General features: G+C 38.7%; 1 protein-coding gene across 1 annotated transcript in view; it reads right to left on the bottom strand.

The window, feature by feature from the left end:
* Window positions 1-8130: 8130 nt before the first annotated feature.
* LOC142414251 (von Willebrand factor D and EGF domain-containing protein-like) overlaps window positions 8131-26501 on the bottom strand; it is a 185121-nt gene continuing 166750 nt past the window's right edge. Inside the window, exons 26-29 of the mRNA XM_075511234.1 lie at window positions 20298-20393; window positions 18953-19048; window positions 11911-12008; window positions 8131-8229 (exon numbers count right to left, since the gene is read on the bottom strand). Of these exons, the coding sequence (XP_075367349.1) occupies window positions 8131-8229; window positions 11911-12008; window positions 18953-19048; window positions 20298-20393 (389 nt within the window). The remainder of the gene's footprint in view (window positions 8230-11910; window positions 12009-18952; window positions 19049-20297; window positions 20394-26501) is intronic.

Here is a 26501-nt window from a genome sequence, read left to right on the forward strand (position 1 = left end):
CGCTTCTCTTCCCTATGGGTGGTCTCCCTAGGACAGGATTAGTGGCTTCTGCTGTTGAGCTGCTGTTGTACGTGTTTATGGACAAACCAAGGAATGACATCTGCAGGCCCCTGAAAGAGCACATTTCTGGAGCAAAACTCTGCGCATTCTAAAAGGAGCTAAGACGCTGTATCTAACTACCTATTCTGCAGGGAGTACGTGCACTTCTTTCAATTTACATTGCACTTCCTAACATGAGAGAAAAAAGCCCTTTTTAAATGAAAGGAAGTAGTATTTTTCCTACTGGAGTACTGAATAGCATAGCTATTTTTCCATAAAAGCATTTTCTTTGCTTCATAGCAATTTCTAGGAGGTTTTCAGCTAATGTGCTGTGGAGGTACACATACATGTGCGTCCATACGTACGTGCAATGAAGCATACAACCTGCGCCATCTTTTTGGCAAAAGTTAATAATGGTAGAGAGTAGGCACAAAAGTTAAATCCTTCCTACTTATTGCAGTCTCTTGCTTTCTAGGCAGAAAAAGTGTTAGTGTCATCTTTTCTCTTGAAAACAACACAAACCCAATGAAAATTCAAAAAGAATATAGCCACCACCTCAATGTTTAAACATCTACATGACTGAATATTATAAGTCATGGATGAGTTAAATCTGCCAGTGACTGTAAAAAGGTTTACATTAAGCAAAAAACCCAAACAATCCCCCTTCTGCCTAATGGTTCTGTTTGCTATTCCCATAGCAAACAAGAGAGCATGATTGATTGTACCTTACTTATGTGGGGTTTTAATAGGGTTTTGAAATAAGTCCTCAGCAAACAAAGAGTGTTGGAAGTCATAATGACAATTAGAAGTTAAAACTAAATAACTTACTTATAACTCCAGTAACTATGCAGAGCTGGTACATTTTTTGGTAGAGTGCAATTAGTACGACTGATTCCCGCCTTAAACTCCTTGCAGTATTTTTGGACACATAACAATTAGAAGAAGTGTCTTATAAGTATAAGACAAGGCTTAGAAAAATAAGACCTTGTATTTGCAAGAAAAAGTCCCAACTGGGTATTTTTCAACAAGGTGTAAAACACCTATGGAATTCTAGAGAGTAATTTTTCTCTTACAGTATTCTATATCTTGTTTAAAACACAAGCTGGGAATATAGTCATCACCATATCTAGTGACTTTTTAGCAAAGTATGTTAAACAATTAAGGAAAGAAAATCAGTTAAGTGCTGAAGTGGCTGGGAGAAACGGAACAGTGTTGAATTCATCCTGAAGAAAAGAGGTGTTACACTGACATGATCTGTGAAACTACAGTAACTGTAGGTTACCTATAGTTTGATATCAGATACTGGAACCTAAGCATTGTTATTTATTAGCGATTGTTTCTGTTTTATAACCACACATGAACTATCCTCAATGATGCAAAATAACTTTCTAATTGTCTAAAAATAGATGGAGAGGTAAATTGTCTCAAATAGTCACTTCTAGATATACAGTGAGAAGCTGCAAGGCGTTGAAAGCTGTTTTAGGTTTTCAAATCCAATCTTGGCAAGGGGTTTTGTTCATTAGCACTGTCTCTTGTAGACATTATGGAGGCAAGGTAATAGAAATCTTTTTTATTGATTGGGGCTGTACTTCAAGAAAGGCGTAATTGCCACCCTAAATTTAATCTTGTAGATACTCATCTGGTGCCAATGTTCTGTTTTAGTATTAATGTCTTCCTGGAACTGTTAAAGTGAATGCTAAAAACTTAACTTCATATTATCATTGCTAACTGTGATCTAGATCAGTATGTATTAGTAAAATATAGCAAGTATTTTTGAAGTCTGGTCCTTCATCGGAGTGTTTGTAGGAAACTTGCAAGGAGTGGCAAGTGTAATTTGCTTTTTTAATCTTTTGCATTTGGGATACTATTTACATTGGAGCAGTTCATAACATAAAATGAAAGGTGAAACTTCAGAAATAAAGAATAGAGACTCATTTATTGGAAAACAGAATGGATACATTTAAAAGCATTTTGCTATACTAGTTAGATGTGGGGAAAAAATGCTACTATTAGGAACTGGGTGAAAAGGAGGAGGAATGTTTCTGTGAGTTGTAGTACTGACAGTTTTTCCAAGCTTTTTTAAACACTTAATTTGCAGTATTCAAAGGTCTCACAGTCAGTATTTTTTATTCTTATAAACTGACAGTAAGGGTCAGATCAAATCTTACATCTAGTTACTGTTGCAGCCCTGAAGGTTCAATCAAAAATCCTTACTTGTATCATTGTTCCCCTAAGTTGCTTCTGGAAGAGTGAAGGAATGTCAAAACTTCTGTCTTCCTCCGTCAAGGCACTGAGATTTTGGTTTATAGTTGCTCTGAATCTTCCAATGAGACAAAAGAAAGGAGACCATGAATGCCCAGAGCGTGGTTTGGGATTTACCTTATTGAACCTGAGTTGTCCAAGGTATCACTTTAAAACTCTTTTTTTCCAAATGAACTTATAATTGGTTTCCTTATTCTCTTCCTCGCACTCCTTCCTCCTCCCCCCAGGTTTCCTGCCACTGCTCCATCCCATCCCACGTCAGTACTGCTGTCTGTGATGAAACACACGGCTCGTCTTTGGCCACTGGTAGGTGAGCCAATGGTAGAGTTCTGTAAATCTGAATTTTCAGACTAAGATGCAAATTTCTGAGAGCACTTAGATTTCCCAGTATTTCACTAAGCCCTTGTTGTATGATTAGAAAGCTAGTTTTCTAAAATGTTTCCAGGGATTAAGGCTGTATGGCTACATGGGGCCTTGTGTGTCAGCATGTCAACCGTTGACTCGCCCAGGAGCAATGTATAGCCATTACGGAAGGCAAAGGAGAACTCAGGTGCAGAGGTAACTAAAAGCCAGCATTGCACCAGGTACTGCATTGATACCTCCACAAATAAATGCTGACACATTAGCAACTTAGAAAACTAAAGCATTTGCTTTAGCAGTTACTCAGCGGAAAGACGCTACAGGCTGGAGCTAGTGTTAGTTAAACATTACTGAAGTCTTTCCCTTGGTAGCCACTGAAATTTCTCAGTAGAAGCAGGATCTTATTTATTTACTTTTCTCTAGACTGTGGGTAAACATACCTGTTTAAAAAAAATGGGAAGATATGAGCAAATTTATCTGTGCCTTCAAATTTTAATGAAAGCAGAATAACATGGCACTAAAAATCTTTATAAAATGTTCTGTACCATTTTAAAATTTTGTTGTTGTCAGGAGCAGTCGTTGTGAAGGTGTCAATACAGCCACAGATCATGAATTTGAGCCTTGCCATAGACAGGTTTGAAAGTAAATGTAGGTTTATTGACGTATGAGAAGGTGTGATTTTTTTATTCTTCTGTGTGATTATATGAGGGCAAAAGGGAGAGAACTAGCAATTTCTTCACACTATCTCTTCCCAAATGAGAAACGTGCTCAGTGCCAGGTTATCAATACCCAAATGATTGTCTTCATTGTCCTGCTGTTATCTTCATCCTATTGGGAGCTGCAAAAAAGAAATGAGGATTCAGCTGCTTAAGGGACTATAGAAGAAACAGGCTCATGCATGTGGTGTCATGTAAGAAATATTATGTGCAAGTGTTCAAATGATTTATTGTAGTTACTGTATTTTCTTTGGAATTTTTATGTAATTATGGCAAAAACACAATCCACATTTTTTCCACAATTTTGACTTAGGTAACCAAAGTTTTTATTAACCAGGGAATGAAGAACATGTTTTTGAAAGGGATTAAGCAGTGAAATGATGAATGGAACTGTTTCCAAAGCATGCACATAAAGTGATATCATCTAGCTATGGCTGATTTCTGCTCCATCGCTTCAACAGGAAAATAGCTATATTGCTGAAATGATTTGGCTTAGGCTCTATTATTTGTGGTGGCGCTTGACAGTTATGGAGTTGGAATTCAATTTCTTTCATCTAAAGCAGGTGTGCCTTAAAAAATCACTCTGCCACTTCTGTATAACGCATGGAGATTGTTGGCTTCCTGCCTGAAAGCGTTTCAGTGCACTTATCCCATTTTCATACAGCAGAAGTTGTCCATGAATATAATCTTGGTTTAAATACATGAGTGAATTTTCTTTATCCCAAAACAAGATAAGAGATGATATGAAAAGCTTTATTTTATGCTAGCACATAGATTTAAGAACCCATTTTGAAGGGCAGTTTTATAGAAATCTATATTACAAAGCACATAAAGATGTTGATATTAATTTATTATTCAGGACAAAAAGAAAGGTGCTCCTTAATCTTGATGTATCTGTATTTGATATGACAGGTTAACCTTGATATTAGCATCATGTATCCAAATTTTACTTCCCTGTTTGAATCTAAAATACCTTACCTTAGGTTCTGATAGTGATGTATCCAGGTAGCAGTTGTTTATTTGTGAAGAGTACATGGCACATTTATTTTATATGAAAAGAGAGCGTACTTCTACAAGTGCCTACTGGGATTTAGACAGGTTTAGTTAGAGTAAGGATTGGATTTTACATGGAAAAAATGTGTGTAACAGCTGGAAGAGTGATATATATTTATTGAGGTCAAATAAAAATGTATGTGCATGTCTGTGTCATATTACATATTTCCATATATCTATATACACATTTATACTAAAATATATATCTGGATTTTAGAAATGTATATATTTGTATGTGTAAACATATATATATAGAATCATAGAAACATTTAGGTTGGAAAAGACCTTTAAGATCATCAAGTCTCCACATAAACCTAACACTGCCAAGTGCACCAACTAAACCATGTCCCTCAGCACCACATCTACACGTCTTTAAATACCTCCAGGGACGGGGACTCAACCACTTCCCTGGGCAGCCCCTTCCAATGCTTGACAACACTTTCCATGAAGAAATGGTTCCTCATATCCAATCTAAACCTTCCCTAGCGCAACTTGAGGCCATGTCCTTTTGTCCTATTGCTGGGAGAAGAGACCGACCCCCACCTCACCACAACCTCCTTTCAGGCAGTTGTAGAGAGCGATGAGGTCTCCCCTCAGCCTCCTTTTCTCCAGGCTAAACAACCCCAGCTCCCTCAGCCGCCCTCATCAGACTTGTGCTCCAGACCCTTCACCAGCTTCGTTGCTCTTCTTTGGATGCAGATATATATATATGTATGTTTATATAAAAAATAGGACATATTATGAAACTTAAAATGTTGCAAAGGCCCTGCCCTGCTTTCGTTCAGTAGAAATATGTGTGAAGGAAGTTGGAGCATATATTTAGGACCAGGGCAGAAATTTCTAAGTATTCATGTTACAGAGACCTGTCTGCATCACCCCACAACCCCATTCTGAAGGATTGTGTCAACTGAAGTAAAAACATATCAGGCAAGACTTTTGGTAGACTGGTTTCTCCTGTGTTCATGAAACTCTAATGAGAGCTAAAGAAAAACATTGTAATTTCCAAATCAGTAATGCTCTTCTGTCCCATTTAGACTTAAAGAGAAGATATATTGTTATTGCAGGGAAAACATCAGAAGTCCAGAATGAACACTTTTGTAAGTTTTCTTTCTTCATCAGCTTCTCTGAGATTAAAAGTGTGTTCAAGTATTCATACACACTACAGATTTCCATTTTACTGTGCACTACCATAGTTCTTTAAATCCTTTAAGGACGAGTTGCAGGCTTTTGTCATCAATAGGATGGAGAATACATGGAGACCTCCAGGCTAGCAGGGACCTGAGCTGGCGAGTTCACCTGGTAGGGCACATCTCTGTGCGGATTTATCCGGGCACGCCTGGAGGCCCAAGCTCTTGGGTGCTTCCAGGTCTAAACTAACTACAGTGTATCAGGATGCCTCTGAATACAATCTGAATACACGAACAATATATGTGTTGAAGGTATTCAGTGATATGATGAGGAAGTCACAGTCATTTTTCTTGCTTAAAATAACATTAACTACTCTTACATTCCTTTGTAATAAGCAAACAAATAGTCTGACTGACATACATGTGTAGCTCAACACTGCTTATATTTGACTTTCCCTTTTTTATCTCATATTACTTCCATTTATTTGTCAAATAATTTAGAAATAGGCCATTTTTTTCCTAAAACTCCACAGATGACTAGCTTGTATATTCACAGATGCTGAATACAGCTTGTATAACTTGAGCACCATGATTTGTGGTTTATGTCTCTTGATGTATAAATGAACAAAGTAATAGTGATGTTAAGGTCACTAACTGCAGCAAAGGGTTGCCTAATATGAGAAATTGTTTATTAAAAACATCTTGTATTTTCAGGATGTACTGGAATCAATAGTATGTTTAATCTTTGGAAGGCAATCACTGGGTTCATTCATAGGGAATGAATGGACTGTTGCTATTCAATTTACTGGTAAAGTCCAGTGTTAAAAATACCTGCTATAAGGTTTGCCTTTTATTAATTATTATTTTCTCTAACAGGCTACACTTCTCAGTACCTTTATGCCTTAGAATAAATATTCAACAGACAGGCAAGTTTAGCACATTCATATTTAAACTATTATGGGGAAAATACACCATCATGATAGCTTGTAGTGTAATATTACGTACCATTTATATCTAAGTAGATAACATTGTTTAGCTTAAATTAATTCTGTTGGCTTAATTAATGCTATTACTTTAATCCATTTAGAATGGAAAAAAACCCAAGGAAAGCGTGATGGTATCAGATAGGACAACAGATACAATATGAATTTCAACTTTCTGAAAAACTCCCTCTTGTACAAATGATGCAGTGATTGTCTTAGTCTCTTTTGGGACTCGTGCCAAAGTTTTTAACTGTGGTTCCACTGGAAAAGAGGTCTGTTTAGTCTGTTCTATTTGGGTCACTCCTTCCAGCCCTGAACAAATGCACTCTAATGGCTGTTTTGAATGTAAAAGTCAGCAGCGGCATTTGTTTTCCTGTCTGCCACGAAACTTGTTAAATTATCTTGATCTCTCAAAGAGTCAATACAAATTAAAAATACGCAAAAGGTTTCTAAGAGAGTGATTGCGATTCTAGCAAGTTCATTAGCCTTCTGAGGAATGTTGTTGGCAGGCTTTGTTTAGCAGAAGTCCAAAACAAAGTAAACCAAAAATGTCAGAAAATGAATTGCAAATCACTTGGCAATATAAATGTGAGAACTAGGACGATGAATGAACTAGGTTGATGATGAATAATTTGGGAAAATATATATTGTTCCTCCAGGAATCTTAACTGCACAAAGGGGAAGTATACTGAAGATTACAGCAGAAAAAGGGGAATAACTTGATTAAGCGAATATGGTCCGTCCGGCTTTTCCAAACGCACTGGCAAAACCAGACTCCAGACACTATTTGGTTTGTGGAAAAAAAAGGAGTTCTGCAGTGAGGCCTTTTTTTCCAGCTCCCTCTATCTGTCTCCTTAGCGTTTTCAGTCTATACTCTGAAAAAAATGCTGCTGAAACTGAGTTTTTCACTCTAATTTTGTAAGACTAAGCTGAAGACCAGAAATTAAGTTCAAAGGAGGAAATCACTCTCCTAACATGGGTAAGTGACAATTACCTCGCATCTCCTTCCCTAGGAAAGGGAAGTTGGCGAGATTCAGTTACCTGCAGGTGCAGTCACTTCTTAGAGCATCCCTTGTCAGCCGCTGCTGAGGGAGGGGAAGAAGCTGCTCCACTCCAATTTAATCCAGGTTTTTTGACAAATTTTACATGCCACTGCTACTGTATTGTTCCCATTATTTGAAGATTCATAACAGAAACAGAGCAAAGTGTGAGTTTTAACTCCCATAGCAAAATATAGTGGTAAATCTAACAAGAAGGAGAGAAGATTGCGGATGACACAGGCAAGGCTAATATGCTCAATGCCTTTTCTTTAGTCTTCATGGAAAGGTTAAATGTGACAAAAGGTTTAACATGGTGAGAATTAGCAAAGGAACAGGAATGAAAAGGAGAGTAGGGAAGGAACTGAGTATTTAGATTCAGAAAAGTCAGATTTAAGGCCTGTTTACAAGGTTAAATGATCAGGCAATAAACTGGGATTTGAATTTATGGTATGCTATCTACTGAGCATTAACTCACCATATGGAAAGTCTTAGTGTGTAAGAGGAGCTTTACATGAAGCAGCTTACCCAGGTCAACAGGGCCTCAAGGAGTTTACCCCAGCCTATTTAAAGATGCATTTTCTAAACCAGCAGTGATTTGCTTTGAGAACTCCCGAAGGATATAAATAGTCCCAATAAACATAGTACATATCTTTAAATGAGAAAAAAAAGAAAAAGCTAGGGAATGACAGCCAAAGAGTCAGACTAAGTCAGTATCTGGAAAGTTACTAACACAAATTATTAAACAATCAACTTCTAAGCCCCTCAAGCATAATAAGGTAAGCAGCCACCAGGACCAGATACATTTTTCACTTTCTGGAGACTTCTGACATGACTCAGACAGTCATGCCAAGTAAGTATGATTCAGATGAAATAAGTAAGTAGCAAGGCTGGTTTGAGAAAGTATTATCAAAGAATAATTTTATCAATAGTCTGTTGTCAAGATGGGCACCCATAGGCCCTGATTTTTCTACTGTTAGCTACTTGCATTAATATCTGGGACAATGAGATGTCACATTTTTGAACAATGTCACACTTGGAGGCAGTGCAAGCTGGCATAGAATTAAAAATCTTTTTGATAAATGGGTGAAACAGCTTGAAATCCATAAGGCAAAATTAAGTAAAGACAATAAAGATGGCACTTACTTACACAGGAAAAGTCAACTGCACAAATGCCAAATGGGAAATAAGTGACAAGATATCAGCACTGCGGAAAAGACTGAGCAGGTTGCAGTGCTGTGCAGAAAAATGTAAATCTCTTGCTGTAAATGTATTAACCAGAGACTCAGGAGCCACACAGGGAGGCAGTTGCTCAGCACTAGCTCATGCTGGCACTCAGCTACAGCATGGCAGGAAGGATATGGAGAAGATAGAGAGAGTTTAGACGAGAGAACAGAGTTTGAAACTTCATTGGTTTAGCTTAGGAAAATGGGAGAAAATCAGGCAGGGGAGACTCTAATTGTCTTCAAACATGTAAATGTTGTTAATAAAAGGACTGCAGTAACTTTTCTCTGTGCCCACCAAGGTTACCCCGAGAAGTATCAGTTTTACTTGCAACAGATTGGGTTTACGTTTGGTGTTAGGAAAAACAGAACTGTGCTGTAATAATGTAGTTAAATACTTGAAAAACTTACTTAGATAAATTGTGAGATTTCCACAACTGACAGGTTTGGAGAAGCTGATAAAAACCTGTTCAGATTATTCACTTATACCTGATCCAGCCTGATAAATTAACTCCTGGGAGGCCTATCATCCCAACTTTTCTACATTAATATGGGTATGAATTCCTATGTTTACAATTTACTATAATACATGCTAGTAAATGAGCTTTGTATTTTAATCTCTCTCATAATTTTGATTTTTGGAGGGGTAGCTCATTTGCTTTCATATAATATAAGCCATGTAATTTAAACTAGACACCATTAAATCCATCTTTTTTGTTACTGACTTTGATTCTAGCTTTCAGCAAGGCTCACGGATTGAAGGAAAGCTGTTAATTCTCATTTATTCAGAATGTTTCCTTCTTCACATCAAAGCGATGCACATTCATATCAGTGCAGCCAATAAGTATTTCTGCAGAATAAGCCATGAAACTGAAGAGTGCTTCAAACAGTCTTAAAAAATGTGAGATGAATAATTGCTAGAGAGACCCGTGTGTTTACATGTATCATTGATGGCTTGGCATTTTGGACATACATAATATGCAAAGTTTTTTCGACTTTCTTTTTCTTTCAAGACTGATTTACTGTGTAATAGTTTATTCATGTGAAAAAGGAAGCCCCTTTTTTTGATTTAATATTTTCTGTTAAGTGCAACAAAGTTCCACTTCATTTGTGAAATGACAAATATCATACTTCACACTTTCACGACTAGAATAATGCTCTAAAGCAATCCTCGTAATCTTGGTCTGCTGTATCAAAAGGGCAACTCTTGACCTACCAAGAGAAAGTCTCCTGGATATAAACACCTGCAGACAATAACTCCAGTTTATCGTGGCATATTCCTGCTTCAATTGGACTTCTTCTGTTAATTATTTGAGAAAATGTGCACCATATTTTCCTAGGCTACAGCCAACCTGTTTAATAGTTTTTTTATATATAGAAAATTACAACACTTACTCATCTTATCTACATCAGCTGCATTTCAGTATTGATGTAGGAGCTGTAATTTAGTATGAGAATGTATTTGTTAAGAAAATCCATACAGAACTTTAATTCTGATATTAAAATCTAATTCACATTAACAGAATAAAGTGACTATCTGAATAGATTGTCATGCTTTCTCTTAATGCATTATGTAATTGAAATGAAAATATGTTGATTTTTGCCCCTAGCCTTTCGGTATAGATAAATGACAGGGCAACCTGCCTTTTTGAACGCTAGAGATTGGGCCAGTCAGGACATCTGAGTGTAATAGTCTTTGAGTTATGGTAAATGACCGTGGCTTAAAAACGTGGCCCTTAACAATGGCAAACATGTAAAATGTTTTGGGTGTTTGTGACTCAGAGGAGACTCTCTGAGAAACAGGGGGGCAGGATATGAAATAAAGCAGTACTCAATATAGAAGGGGAAATTCCAGTTGATATATACAGTGTTTAGGCACAACAGGCAAGATGGAAAAAAAGGTTTTGTCTTAGTGGTGATGTGAGGGAGAAACTGGCCCCAAAGACGTACGCTGATGTGAGGGTCAGGTCAAGCCCAGCTGTTGGATGTACTATGACCTTGCAAACCACTCTGGTAGTTGGACATGGCTTATTGGTTTTTTTTTTTTGCAGGGGGAGGATAATATTTGCCCAACTCAATGCTTCTCAAATTCATGCAAAAAAAGGTTTGCATGAAGTGGACTTCAGTTTGCTTTGGTCAGTGCCAGGAAGAAAGAAATAATTGTTTCTTCATAAGGCTAGCTAGCCTTATTGTTTCTTCATAAGGCTAGCTTCATAAGGAATAGCTATCACAGCAAGAAGATACAGAGCAGGAAAGGTGCCACCTATTTTGGCTGTCATTCACTTTGGGAGGGCACAGAAGATTTAGTCCCATCCGCTCTGTTTGAGCATAGGCAGGAACACACGTTTGGTAGTGGAATAGCAAGTGTTAACAAGTGCTGGGAGAGTTCATCTTGGAATAGAGCCTCTAGCAAAGTTATTTGGAGGAGAGGAGTGGATCCCTCTCTGACCAGGAGAATTGTTTTGGTGTTTTGCCACTTTTGGATAGGTCTAGAGTGACATTTAATGTATAGTTTGAAGTCAGGCTCAGCAAGATGAAGTGAGCTGCCTGTGAACATCAGGAACCGGAGTGGAGAAGGAATGTACAAGAGTAATTGCCGCTCACAGGCCACCTGGGTGCAAGGCTTGTGACTTCATGTTGCGAACAAGAGGCAAAGTTAGGAAGGCAGGGCGTGAAAAGCAAGCGGAGGGACGTCTGGTGGGGAGGAGCAGGTTGCCCATGCAGTTCAGAAAAGCTTCCAGGCTTGGGCTGGACTGCAACCAGGTATTTTCTCCAGGGTTTGCTGTGCAGATGATTAGTGGGTTTGGACAGGAGCACTATATTAAGGATGACCCTAACTACCAGAATAGACACGGCTTTTGACGGTTTTATATTTGAAGTATTAAACTGTTCCTTAAGGGAAAATTTTGTATAGAACTTGGGATACAGGGTTAGTTTAGCTGTATTAGACGGCAGCTGAGCAGTCATTAAAGTTCCTTTAAACTATTTCATAACCTTATTTACATCTTTCATAAGGTTAACAAGACTTTAATCCATTGTCCTGTAAACTATTTCAGTTACATTTGGTTATTTTTGTCCTTACCATAAGAATCAGTGGTTTTGGACCTTACCTTCTTTTCACATGCTGAACCAGTATAGCCACTTCTGCAAGCACAGACATTTGGTCTTATGCATCTGCTTCCAAATAGACATTTTTGCTCACAAAGTGCTACAAATGAAAGATAAAGTTGTTTAGAAATACACTTGTTCTGAGTCTCGTAATCAGAAAGGAAATATTTAGATGCTTTAGGAAATGTTGTGACAAAATATATTATGATTCTGTAGTTTCATATGATGGAGGAAAGAACAATAAATAAAAAAATATTGAGGCATTAAAGATGGTTTGCCATAGGCTTTTTCATGCCTATGTGTCTGTTATGTTTACAATTGTCTTTATTTTTTTCTTTTCTCCCCAGTGATGGGGAAAGAGAAGACTCTGCCAAAGTAATCGCTTCAGCTCAGTCAGAAACTGGTCAGTGCAAGGCCTAATTTTGAAAGCCAGGATACATTCTGGGCATTGATGGTTGGGTCAGATTGTGCCAAAATTGATTTTCTTTTGTTCCAATTGAAATAAAATAAAGGCTGTTAAAATATTCGTTCTTGACTTGAGATGAAAAGATATGTTAAATATGCACTCCCCAAGGTGTTGCTATCAGAATAAATAAAAGGAAGAATTTGGTGAACTGTACACTTTACACCTTTGGAAACCAGGCCATAAGAACATGTAATTTCATGGTCCCACAGAATCAGTAATGAGCTACTTATTCCAAGTAAAAAGGAATCAGAAAAACTTTTTTAATCTTATCTACAGTACCAGTGTACTTACAGAGGCCCATCTGTTTGAAGACATTCTGCTAATAAAAGAATCAGTGTTCTTATTTTTTTTAAGAGAGAAAAAAGATAATCAATTGAATTAGTCAGATTTCAGCCAGTTTTTCACCCTCTTTAGCAGTTTATATTGTTATGACATTGTTTTGGCATAGAGTAAAGAGAACAGCCAATTCATAGGGCACCAATTGAAGAACAACACACATGTCATAGTATTTTAATTAGATCTCATGAATTAAACCTTCTATAAATATTGCCAGAATATTGTATCCTAGTTACAGGCAGTCAAACTAAATGCCTTTGAAACTGGTCAGATGTAAATCAACAAGTGAATTCTTATATTTTCTTGTGTGGCAGAGGCATATCGGAAGCTGCGAACCATGCATCATTAAGATGGATCTGAAAATAAAGTAGATGCATGTCTATGATCCAATACCATCTCCTTCAGCATGGAGCAAAGGATCCATCATCAGATTTGAAAGAGTTTAATGTATCCCTATGAGGGTTTTTTCACAGAAAATCAACCAATTCAGGGGCTGAAGGAACAAATTCCAGAATTTCCGTTTGTTAGACTTAGGTTCTGATTTTGACACAGATTTAAGCTCATGCAAATTCTTTGTGTTATGATCTAAGTCTCAGAGATAGATCAGGCCAAGTGAAATTTCTTTAGAAAACACAGAGTGGGACCCTAAGCCATCCAAATGTGACTCTCAGAGTTATACTAATTGTTATAGTGACCTTGGAAGGCCAGTGACAAGATGTTTAACAACTTCTGGAATTTGTATTGGTTTTCTTCTATCAGGTTATCATGGAAGCCAACGCTCAGTGAGGAGGTTGAGATTTTGCCAGAGGAGAAAATAATAAAATCTAAATATGTATACTGAACTTCAGGCCTGACAGCTACAGGACAAAGGAGCGACAAACCAGACTTACTGCCCCTCTACTCGTCTTAAAAAGGAGAGGCTGTAAACAGCTTGGCAAACTGCTACTCTTACAAGTACAGTCAGGTAGCGTGGGTTCATGCTGTGTCAAAACTACTGACCCATCCCGTATCCAGAACAAGAACAGGCAGAGACCTGGACATGCTGGTGACCTTCAGGTGCTCCTTTTTAAAAAGCCAGCTGTGGCAGGTGGTTATCTGCTGTAGGACTTCAGTGACCTGGAGCTCGCCACGTGCCTTCCTAGTATATGAGCTAGTTGATATCTTTCTGGAGCTAGCTGATATATTTCTGCTATTTTGAAAAGGTAAAAGTGCTGTTCTGTTGAAACAAGATTAAGAAGCAAACTTGGTTTTGTTAGGTGTCTGTTGCAAAACACTCCTTAAGACCCAGAATGGGCAGCTGCAAACCTCTGAATTTCTCCTTCTTCCAAGAGGGGGAAGCCCAAGTTTGAATCCTGGGTATGGATGCGGCGGAGGAGGAATGAAATCACGCTCAAGCTAGAACAGTGCACTCATCATCTGCCGACTACTACTTCAGCTCCTCCATGAACTTTGAAAGAACTCAGATTTATAACTGGAAAAATCCTAGAGTTTCATTCACTGGAACAAAAACGATTCCCAATAGGGAGTGTGCTCCTTGTGCCCACACCAGTTTTGTTCCACTGTATAGTAAGCTAGAAGAGAGAGAACTGTGTATGATATTACTATTACAGAGAACTGTGTATGATATTGCTGTTATTCATTTGATGTGAACTTGGGCTGGGGAAAAATGGAAGTTGATTCTCCTTTCAGCTTGATAGTGGATAAAATAAGAACAGGTAAGGCAAAGAGAGGTGGACTCTTCTGGAGGTCCCTATAGCAGCTGGGGGTGTTCTGGTATGCATGGGCAGAAGAACAGGCATTATTAGATAAGGTACCAGGCTTTTTTCTGTCTGTGGTTTCTTTGATTCTCAGTTGATGCAATCCAAGAAAAAAAAGGGAAAAGATTTTTTATCCTTTGCTACCTGCCTGTCTCTCCCTCTCCATCCACTGCTTCCTGCTGTAGTGCTCAGAAAAAACAAGAGCTCAGTTAGGAGAAAAGTTAAAAACATTTTGGAAGAAAATTGGAATTGAAATCACAGAGGATAATAACATAGCTGAAGTTCAAATGAATATTTCATAAATGTATTTACAAGGGATGCTAAGCCACTAAACAGTAAAAATGACACAGGCTATGTATGCATTATCCTGTACAGATTCAGCAAAGAAAGTCATTTAATAAGGTAAGCTTATGTTAAAATTATAATCAATAAATGCCCATTACAGAAAAAGATTTATCCCTGGGTGTTAAAAGAACAGAGCTATAATTTGCATGCGAACTACATTCTTTTTTAAGACTTTTGGTTTTTTAAGGTTTGAAGGGTTACATAGGAAAGCTAGAAGAAAGTCTGTCTGAGATGTTGTTCAAGGCAGAGAGAGAGAACGAGGAAGAATGTTGAGGAAATTACAAGGCTATAAGCTTGGCACTTATAACATGCAAATAAAGAGAAGATATTCTGAAGGGCAATGAGGAGCCAGTATGGGTTCAATAATATTAGAACAGAAGATAGCAGCATGAATTTTAATGATTAAGATCCTTCACAACTATAACCTTCTTATACTTTACAATTAATTATTACAATTATACCTTGATCCTGCATTCAGAGCCTTAAACAACAGTCTTATATCCCTGGCCAGAAGCCTTCTGACTTTACTGAGTTGTGTTTTGGCTGTATCTGTCAGGGTAAACAGACTGCACTGTCAGGTCTTCACTGCTTTGGTCTAATGTTTCTTTTATAGCTCAAGAAAAAGAGAGATGTGAGTTAACACGGCAGGAGGCAGGGAGAAGCCACAAGCATGGAGCTTTAAAGTGAGTATCTAATATGGAATGGGAAGGAAATCACTGATGAAAACATGGTCATCCTGGGATACAGTTTATGTGTCTTGAGTGAGGGAATTTTTGGAATATTTGTGCTGCTGTCATGAAAGCTAAAAAGAGTCAGACAGAAAATATGTTCTAATGGAGGGAGCCTAGTCTATGAAGCTGCTGGTTTCTATAGCTGAGACAAGTTGAATATTTCAAACGACATTTTTTAACCTGTCCTCCCAAAAAGTAATTTCCCTACCTTTGCAATACAGTCTGAAACGCGACCATTATTCCTTAAACTATGACCACCAAAGTCATAGGTATTTATCAAGGGTAATGTGTGTATTCCACCGTACACCTTATTTGTTGGGACAAATGGCCTAGTTTATTGATTCTCTTTCAGAAGCTATTCTGTTCAGTTACAGATGAGTGGGGAACAAAACTATTCTCTTGACTGACCTCTTTATTTACAGTCTGATAAAAGAGGGCTATTGTGTTTTATGCGTTACCAATGTCTCCTAAAAGTCTCTACTTTTACTCTTGCAAAGTCCTGCAGTGTAGTGGTAGCCAGAGTGGTAGTCTTGCTTTCTGAAGCATTTTCAAAATACTTTAGAGATAAAATTATTCTGATTTACACAGTGCTAATCTTCATTGCAATAGAACTGAAAATCTGCTCTAGGTTACTGTCAATGGTGTTGTCTGCTGAAAGGTTGAAGCATTTTGGACTATCGCTTGTGATAGAGATCTATGCCCTTCTTTCCTGGTGAAAGTTGGTAGGTAAATCTGAGACATCAGTATTTGCACTGGTAAGTAAATTAATTATTAGGGACCTAAAAGTAGAGAATGTCATGTTTTGTTTTTTCTGGTTTTATGGAAGACTGAGAACGGAAGATTTAGAAAAGATTTTATTGTGGCAGCTATATCTACTGCTGCCTCTAAACATCTTCTTGACCTGTCCATGTAGGCTTAGGCTTTTGTAAGTTAGAAACTGCACTGATGAAGGTGATCTGTGACTTCTTACTAAAGATAAATCAAAAGTAGATGTCCAAGATGAATGGTCAGTATTTGTCTAGTGTCTTTTTTGTTACCTTAATGGCCTACTCTGGCTAGCTATCTCAGTATAGAGGACTGAAACATTTTTTTTTCCTTCTGAGAAATGTCCAGAAAGCAGTGGAAGTCTCTGCAGATCCTTTAGTTTGGTCACCCTACTGGATGTGTGTTAGGAAGTTAATGAGTTAAAAATGGGGTTCAGTGTGTAGATGAAACCTGTATCTCCATTTCCATCTCTGCCATCTTGATAAGGGCAGCTGCATGAATTCACAGGCTGAAAAGAATGAAGCTGGGGTTATCTAACCTCCCTTGCAAAAGGCCCAGAGAAACAATCCAGCCCTAATTGCTGCTGGATAGTGGAGAAGGTACAGTGATTGCTGAGAAATGGTATCATCTGGATTGTTACTTCCAAAGTGAGATGGAATTTTTGCATTATGACATGCAAACAATTTAGGTGAATAATATGAAAATTATAATAATTAATAGATAAGCTAAATTAATAAATGCATAGACAATATAATAAACAATATACAGTCTTTTTATAATATGTAATAAAATAAATTAATACAGAATATGAATTAATATTTTAATATAATGAATAATATGTTGCTACTACTTTTTTATCTTATAATGTGAATGTTTTGCTCTGTTGTTGAGTTTAACGGCCGAAGTCTGTAGTTAAAGTGATGCAAATGAAGGCCATATTCAGCCTTGTTGATACTATAGCGAAGCACAGAGTTTGGGCACACGCATCCAAGCAGGGAAGGGGGTGCTGAGCACAGGGAAACCTCGAGGTCTTAAATTTGACAAAGCAATTTTGCACAGGGGAGTAATGTGATGAACCAAACACCTCCTTGCCTGAAATGCACTGGTTCTGGCAGAGTGTGTGGATTTGGCCCACTATTTTTGTGCTGCTAGGAGATGGGAAAGAGGCCAAAGTAATACAAGAGCAACAAAAGGTGTAACCAGAGGTTGGTTACAGTCCTCTTTGCTGCTGCTAGCAGCCTGCTCATCAGTGCTGGGGCTGAAGTGAAGGCGAGCACTTCTTTGAGCAAGGGAAGCACTCAGAAGGCTTTTGATGTTTAGGCAGATAAATGCATTTTTTTCATTGAGTTCTGAATTTGGGTGAATACAGTCCCATTAAAACACAAAACCAGACCTGCTTTCAGGGGTTGCATGTCTGTGCAAAACTTTATACCTAACATCTGTGAGGATGAAGACTTTCTTGTTCCCCTGCTTCCTCCCTGCCTCACTGTGAATACCCTGGAGCAACTTTCTAAGACCTCACCATCTGCTCTCTGACAATAGTCTTCTCTCTTTCTATTTAAAAAAGCAGAAATCCAACCACTTGGTGATTTTTTTGGTTTGCTGTGGGACCTAGGAGTTTCAGCCAGCTCCTTTTGGACAAAAAGCTGATTTAATTCCCCACTACAGTGAAAACATGGGAAGAAAGAGTAAAAACAGAGTGACTAGCAAGTGAATGAATTTGGAGCAAAGTTCCAAAGGTTAGATAGATATATAAAAGGTTGCCTAGGCTTGTGTGCCTGCATAGGACACCAGAAGTTGTTAATGATAGTAAGCATTACTTGCCTTTCACAGGAACAAGCACAATTTATTTATTTAATAAATCGAGTCAAGAATATGTCATCAACTAATAAATAACTTTAAACATTACCATGTTTGAACTAGAAGACAGCTGGCACAAAGAAACAATTACACAGCCATTGGGATTTAACTGACAAAAGATTTCCATAAGTAATTACGCTCTGTGAGTGTGAGAGGAAAGAAAGATTGCCCTTTAAAGGGGATAATGCCTTGATATTTTCCTCATGCCCTTTTACTGTAAAGCTAATAACATACACAAACTGCAGTGACCCTGTATGTAACAGGCAATAATGGATCTCTTCCTATTCCAGGTCTTGCAGTCCTTCCACATGCAAATACTTCCAGCTATCTCGGTCGTCAGTCTGAACACATAGTATTTACAGGATGGGGCTCTTAGGTTAGCAGGTACATAGAATTTTTTTCTGTGCTTAATGCCATCTGGGTATGCAGAATGGGCTACTCCATTTTCTTTTGTCCCTGACCCCTCTTTTTTTACCTTGTATTTCAAATTATTTAATTTAAAGACTACTAATTTTGTCTGACAGATCAAGCTCAGCGTCCACATAAGTAAAAGATGAGTCAGGTCTCTTTCTCACACTGATGTTGAGTCCAGAAATGTCTTTGAAAGTAATAGTTTTACTGGCAGCACAAGGCAGTTCTGACAAATAAGAGGCAGAATGTAGGTGCTAATCATGTCAGGGCTGACTTTTACATGTAATATACACTTAGTAGAAAATTTAATGTGTAAAGATCTCTGGTGCAAAGTGTGTGGCTACAAAACTGTAGTAATTAAAGCAACACTTACGGGTCTGGCACAGCATTCCTACCCATCCTCCAGAGCACTCGCAGATGTTTGGACCTACACATTCTCCACCATTCAGACATTTCTGCAGGCAAACAGCTGAACAGATAGAACATGAAAAAAGTGAGAAGATGTACACGATATATCTGGATGTTCAAGATCTGTCTGAAAGAGTGACCTGCTAGGTTTTATTCCATATGGCTAATTTCTAAATAAGTGACTGTGTTATATTCATCAGATAATCAGTGCTGAGGATTCTTTGATATTTGCTTCTTAAGAAATTTGTCTTTGATGACTGCCTACTGGTAGCTTTGCTATTTCATATGCTCAGCTCACTATCAGCTAAGAATACTCTCCATACAGAATCATAGAATCAGAATCATTTAGGTTGGAAAAGACCTTTAAGATCATTGAGTCCAACCATAAACCTAACACTGATATATTCATATAATATGATACATTCATATGTTATATGCATATTATGTGTTCCGTGTTATAAATAAATAGATTCTCATAGTAAAGTTTGATAAGTTTATTACATATATTATTTCTTCAGAGATTCCGAAAGAGTGAATGCATGTTTTGGAGTATATGTGTGAAAGACACAAACTTCGTTCAGATTTTCTGAATAAATTATTAATATTATAATTTCAAAACACTGGTTCTGAAATCATATTTACTATCAGGAGCAAAGGGTAAAAAGCCAATATTTTAATGTGGTTTACATACAGTATGTCATCTTGATTATAAATTTATTCAGTTTATCTGTCAACATCATGGTAATGAATAGCCACGTAAGGAAAAATATTCCTTGAAAATATTTTAGGGCGAGAGGTTTTTCTTAATTACATTTTTATGTAACTGTAGTCAGATCTGGTAGAGTTACAGAGTAAGAACATATAATTCTACAAATTATGCACCAAAATGTAGCTGGTGACCTTGAGAGTATATCAGATTGGAAGGCTTTATAGCAGGCTTTAAATAGTTCTGTATTTTGAAATATATGGCATTTCTCTGTAAAATATAACAAAATACGTGAAGCTGTTAAAACATAAAATCGGTGATTCAAGTTTAATACTATAAAAATGAATTTCCATAACAAGATGTATAACAGACAGCTGCACGAAGCAGAACAAGGGTTCCCCTACGCAGCTTTTTTCCTTTGCAAGCATCAAATGTTTAGAGCATTTTGTATTACCTGTACTTAAAACTGTTTTTCTTCAAACTGCTGAAGTAGCAAAACAGATTCTATTCACTACATTATTTTTTAATATTAAAAGAAGATTACAGTTGATGTTGACTGGCCTAAGTAATAATAATCTGTTTGATGGGCAGTAGAGGTGCTTACGTTTATTACAGTGCTTTCCCCTCCAACCAGACGGGCAGTCGCAGACATTTGGGCGTACACATTTCCCTCCGTTCATGCACATGGGATCACAGACACCTGCAGATACATATCAAAGGAAGAATATGGTAGCGGGGAAATGAGGGAAGACTTTACTAGAGACTTATTTGCTTCCTTTCAGAAGGTTCACTTGCTTGTAATTAAAACCCAGAAAAGTAATTTGGAGTTGAGAATCTGAAACACAGAGGCTTGATAGCTCCCATAAATCCTTCTGGAAAATGCTGTGCCTTGTGTGGAAGCTCTTTCGGGGAAGCTCCAGTAAGAGCTGCCTCACCAGAAAAACAAGAGAGGCATTAATTACAATGATTCTCGGAAAAACAAGTAAGAAATTTTCTGTCGCAGCTGTGGACAGACCGAATACTTGTTAGAGCTTTCACTTCCTGATTGGAAAACATGTTCTCAGATGTTCATTTGGATAAGAAAAGACTTGAAGAGGATAGATTGGCTTGACACAATTTTGGGAATGCTTTTGCATTCAACCAAGCTTAAAGGCTAAATAGATCTATTCCTCCATCGCCTTTTTGCACCATTATTTGTTAATGTACTTACCTTTTTTCTTTATTCTTTCATATAAAGAAGATGTGAAAGTTAAGTTGTTCTTTCAACCACAGGAAACCACATGGGGGTTTTTTGTTAGATTTCATTAGAAATCTAATTGCTAATTTTTTGTGTCTCAGCTTAAGCCCTGTATTGATAAATATTGTTGTTTTACAACATCCAACAGTAAAATCTCACTGTTCTGGCAAGTCAAACATCTGCAGTCCCAACCTGCTTTGATATAGGTAGATGCCATAGGCAGATACCCAAAGTCCTCATCTCCTGTTTCTCCTTGCCTGTAGGCGTAGGAAGGACCCATCAGTTTAGAAAGACGGCAGTGCTGGTATGATGGGAGTGGGAATGATTTGCCTTTTACATGGAAGAAGGCATTCGATAACTGGGTGGAAGACAATAAAGCCATGTTATGTAGCAAGTGGTTGGACTGGAGTACCAGCGTCAAGTCAGGAGGAGTCCAACAATGAAGGTTTGAGGACACATTTGTTGAATGGCTTCTGCCATGTTTAAAGCTTCATAGGCACAATGGGATTTCCCGTTGACTCGTTACCAACAGCGGTAATCAGAATCAGCCCTCCCTGTTTGCAGAGCCGGGTGGCTGTCGAACACCCAGCTCTTCCTCAGCAGGGAGCAGGCTACTAGCTTCTGCAGGCACTGAGGGGGCTGCCAGCTAAACTGTAGCATTACACCGCCTTTATTAACCTTAAGGTTGGGATATCTTTTGGCACGTCAGCAGTAAGAACAGAACTTGAATACTAATGCTGTAGCAATTCTGATTTTCAAGCCATCGCTATGTACAGGGCTCTGAAACTACCACAACCCCGCCTCAGACCTTTACTGTGGAAGGTGGAATCCTGCAAAGAGCCTCAAAATAGGAATGATTACTAAAAAATAGCATGCAAAAATACAGCAACTGTTATTTCATGGGAGAATAACCTTCTGTTCTTCTCTTAGGTATGATCAGACATTTTTAGATAGGTAGATTTAGATTCCCTAATTATTCCTCTGATGTATTGAAATATTGCTTTTGTGGCTTTTTGTGTCCTGTTCTATTCCTTCAGTGCAGATGCTGCTGCACTGGCAGCTTTTAGCACTACATTGCCCATTCTTGGTTGGCTGCTACATTTGCATTTTGTTCTGTGCCAAGCCTCCTGGATCCCTCAACATAGTGACCTGCCCTCAGGCAGGTCAAACTTACCCACGCTTCTAAGGGCTGCTTGGATCCAAGCCCTTAAACTGTCGTCCTCTTTTTCCTTCTTTCTCTGCCTCTCCTGATCCATGCTATAATCTTGGCCTCTGCTTACTAAGGCTAACAGGGATCTACAGTTCTTGCTGAACTATCAAAAAGTGCTGCAACCACTAGTTAAAACCTAGATGAGTTCAAAGTGTCATGGTAGCCATAACTCTGAAATAATTTAATCTTTTATTTTCCCTTTTCCTTTTTCTCTCCATTTTGATCTCACGTCTCCAATAACGGACTTCTGACCTACAATCTTAAGTTGTGTTGTATTTGACTTCCCGTTTCAAATATAAAACAGCTCAGATATTCAGAATTTAGAAAAGATGACCTCAAACCATAAAATTTTGTTCTAGATTTCAAAAGACCTGATGCTTTGTGATATTCACGGACCACAGTGTGCCCAATGCTAACCTGCTGTCCCAAAATCAGTTGAAAATCTAGAGATTTGATTTTGAGATCATATGAAACTTGGAGAATGTCTTCCCCCCGCCCCTTAAAAAGTAAAGCAAAGAAAAAGTAACTAGAAGTACAGTAGCTCTTGTTCAAATGGGTATTTCTCCTTTTTTTTGTCAGTTTTATTTTCTGTGTATTTTTAACCTTATACAAACAATTACATTTTAAGGTGTTCCTCATTGTTTTGTACTGATAGCAGATTTTTTAAATTGTAGAACAACAGACTCTTCCTTCAATTACAGGGAGTCAAACTAGCGTGCTTTTTCATTAACTTTTAGTTTTCTATTTGTGTATAACTGAACTTGTTCCAGCTCAATTTGCATTGTAATTCAGCAAAACTTTAAGCAACAGGGGAGGTCCAGTCTTGGTCTGAATAAAACATCTCCGTTCACAGAATTACAGAATCGTATAGGTTGAAAAGACCTTTAAGATCATTGAGTCCAACCATAAACCAACACTACCAAGACCACCACTACACCATGTCCCTAAGCACCTCATCCAAACGTCTTTTCAATACCTCCAGCGATGGGGACTCAACCACTTCCCTGGGCAGCCTGTTCCAATGCTTGATAACCCTTTCAGTGAAGTAAAATTTCCTAATATCCAGTCTAAACCTCCCCTGGAGCAACTTGAGGCCATTTCCTCTCGTCCTAGAGAGGAATTTCCTCTCTTTCAAACTGACTTTCAACTTGGGATCTGTTTCTCTCTTTCTTCAGCTGCCTTACAAATGAACAAGTAACTATGAAAATATAGCATGAACTTCCTGTACGCTGTTCATTGTTTATGGCATCTCTCACTTCAGTGATAAATCCAAAGGACTTCAATTCAAAGGGAACTAAGGGAAGTACCAAACCTGGTCTGAACTGGAGGGGCAGTTCTCACTGACTGCTCTCCGGGGCAGATACTTTCTCTTCTTGCTAGGGAATTCACAAGCACCTTTATGTAAAGGAATGCAGTGGTATCTCTCCCCTTTTCCTGTCTGACATCTCCACCTTGTTCTCCCTTTCTTTAACTTTCTTAAATACAATTCCATCTCAATACCCATCAGGCAGACTTCAACATTTGTTGATGATAACTAGTTCGGATCCTTTCTAGTCCCACTCCTTGGCCTCTGTGGAGGAGCTCCAATTTCAAAATAGCAAACAAAACCGTTACAGCCTCTCACAGGAAAACTAAATAAATTATCAGACACTAGGAGAGCAAATCAAATTATTGTAATCCTCCCAGGCACTGGCACGACTTTGAAAAGACTCATATTTCTTTTTTTTCCCTTGTGCTGGTTTTGGCTGGGATTGAGTTAATTTTCTTCATAGCAGCTCGTATGGGGCTCTGTTTTGGATTTGTGCTGGAAACAGTGTTGATAACCCAGGGATGTTTTCGCTCCTGCTGAGCAGTGCTGACACAGAGTCAGGGCCTTTGCTGCTCCTCACCCCACCCCACCAGCGAGTGGGCTGGGGGGCACAAGGAGCTGGGAGGGGACCCAGCCGGGACAGCTGACCCCAACTGCCCAAAGGGCTATTCCAGACCATACGGCGTCATGCTCAGCATATACAGCTGGGGAAGGAGAAGGAAGGGGGAACATTGGGAGTGATGGTGTTTGTCTTCCCAAGTCACCGTTACGCGTGCTGGAGCCCTGCTGTCCTGGAGATGGCTGAGCACCTGCCTGCCCATGGGAAGGAGTGAATGAATTCCTTGCTTTGCTTTGCTTGTGTGAGCGGCTTTTGCTTTCCCTATTAAACTGTCTTTATCTCAACCCTCGAGTTTCCTCACTTTTACCTTTCTGATTCTCTCCCTCATCTGGGCAGGGAGGAGTGAGCGAGCGGCTGGGTGGGGCTGAGTTGCCGGCTGGGGTTAAACCATGACGCACCTCCCCTTAAAAAAGGCCTGGCATCTTGACCCAAAGACAACAGTGGTTTGATAGGTTTTCCACCTGCCTTGGGGTTTTCCACCTGCCTTTCCACCTCCCTAATGACACGGATATAAATGCATTCGTGCCTTCCTTTTGTTGCAGTTTGGTAGGGTATACCACTGGGCTAGGGAGAGTCCTTTACTATCAACACAGCCTGGGTGCAAACTTGCTGGCGGTCAGTAACCATCACTAAAGCCTTAATCCCATTCCCCTTGCTGTCAGTGTTGACAATTCCATGCTCTTCAGTAAGAACAGAAGCACAGAATTTCATACGCAATAGAGTTACTCAATTCTGTAACGCGCCACAATTCTATAAGGTCACCGTTTAAAACTAGAAAGGACTTCCATGATCTTATGTTTTCCAAAACCAGTAAGTTAGATAAGGTAAGCCTATGTTGAAGGTGATAATGCAGGTTAAAGAAAAAGCGTGATTATGTGTTGTATTTCAGGGGAGGGGTGATTTTGATAACGTAACAAGCAGCTGCAGGTGTTAAGATAAAACATAGGTGTTGCACAGAACATCATACAAAATGTACGCAATTCTTCTGTGCACTGAAAGGCATTCACAAGCCGCTAAGTTTTCTGGTTTATGCAGCAGCTATTTCTCTTTGATGGCTTTAGTGCATTTTGACCTTACAATCACTTAAAATTTCCTGTGACCCTTTTCATAGCTTATCCCCTCTAGGCTGACTTGACCCAGTGAAGTGCTTCTTGCAATTCTTTTTATCAACCTCCCTGGAGCTCCATAGTTCAACTCTTCAGCCCTAACATCTTTAAGGTAGTCAGGCTTCCTGCTTTGTCAGCCAAAGGGAAGAATTTTCCTGCAAAATAAATATTTCCAGAGATTACTAAAATTCTAAGAAGAAAACCAACCAACACTTTAAATGTTGCATGTAAAGTCAAGTAGATCCTCGTGGTGTAAGTAGCACCAGTGTCTTCCTTTGCCTGCCCTTCTTGCCATTGATTTACAGTAACAGTTCCCCTAAAACATACACAGTATTAAGCAAAATATCCCTGCTATGCAAAGCCAAAAGGGACTGGAGGCAAAGTTAAGCACTGGGCATGCTTTGCTGGACTGCACATACTAGAAGCAACTGAGAGTAATCTCTTGTTCTAATAAACAGTCACGATATTAGCCAGCAGTATCTGCTGATTAGTTTACAGGGATTAAAAGAAGCCAGACTTTTCCTTCAGACTCCCACTGCTTCTGTGGATTAAAACTTTTCAAGTTGAACCTAAGCCACCTTTTGATGCAAGTACCCCACTACACCTTTTATCGCTAGAAGTAGATGATAATAATTAGTGAAAAGCTTGTAATTTTGTTGAAATAAGGCAGTCTTCATCACCACCCTCATAAAGTCAAAACAGAGGGAATATTAAATCGGTCTCCTAAAATCTTGGCAGAAAGGGATCCTCTGCAATGCTTCAGGAATACGCCTTGCTGCAGCTGAACATCCATGTCCTTTCCTGACAATGAGACTGCAGACTATTTCTTTCTGAATCAAAATTACCTGTCATCACGTATCCTGAGCCATGCTGCTGATGAGGAGACAGTGCGTCACGCTGCAGTGCTGATTAGAAGATGTAGTTTTCAAGACAACTTTTCTTTTTTTTTTTTATATGCCCTGTAGAAGCTGAGAAAATTGACCTGCTTCTGGATGCATTCTGCTTTTGGATGGAAGAGAGAAAATAGCCTCAAGCAGTAACATCTGTGTGGGCCAGCTAAGGTAATGCATCAGGCTATAGCTTACTGACAAAGAACACAGAAATGCGGCCAAAAGAGCACCTACTGGTAGATATATACTTCAATGTATCCTTTAAGTCACCATCCCTGTGCTGCCATTTATATGTGATTCACAGGCACTGCTTTTATTTCTGGCCGGGGTTGATTTTGGACTGACTTCTCTGTGGGTCTAGCGCATATTTCAACTTGCTCTCTCGATTGCTCTTCTGAGGAGCAGGAAGCTTGATCAGTTGCAGTTTTGGCTTTTGT

Source organism: Mycteria americana, chromosome 9 (assembly GCF_035582795.1).
Source record: "Mycteria americana isolate JAX WOST 10 ecotype Jacksonville Zoo and Gardens chromosome 9, USCA_MyAme_1.0, whole genome shotgun sequence".
Lineage (NCBI taxonomy): Eukaryota > Metazoa > Chordata > Aves > Ciconiiformes > Ciconiidae > Mycteria > Mycteria americana.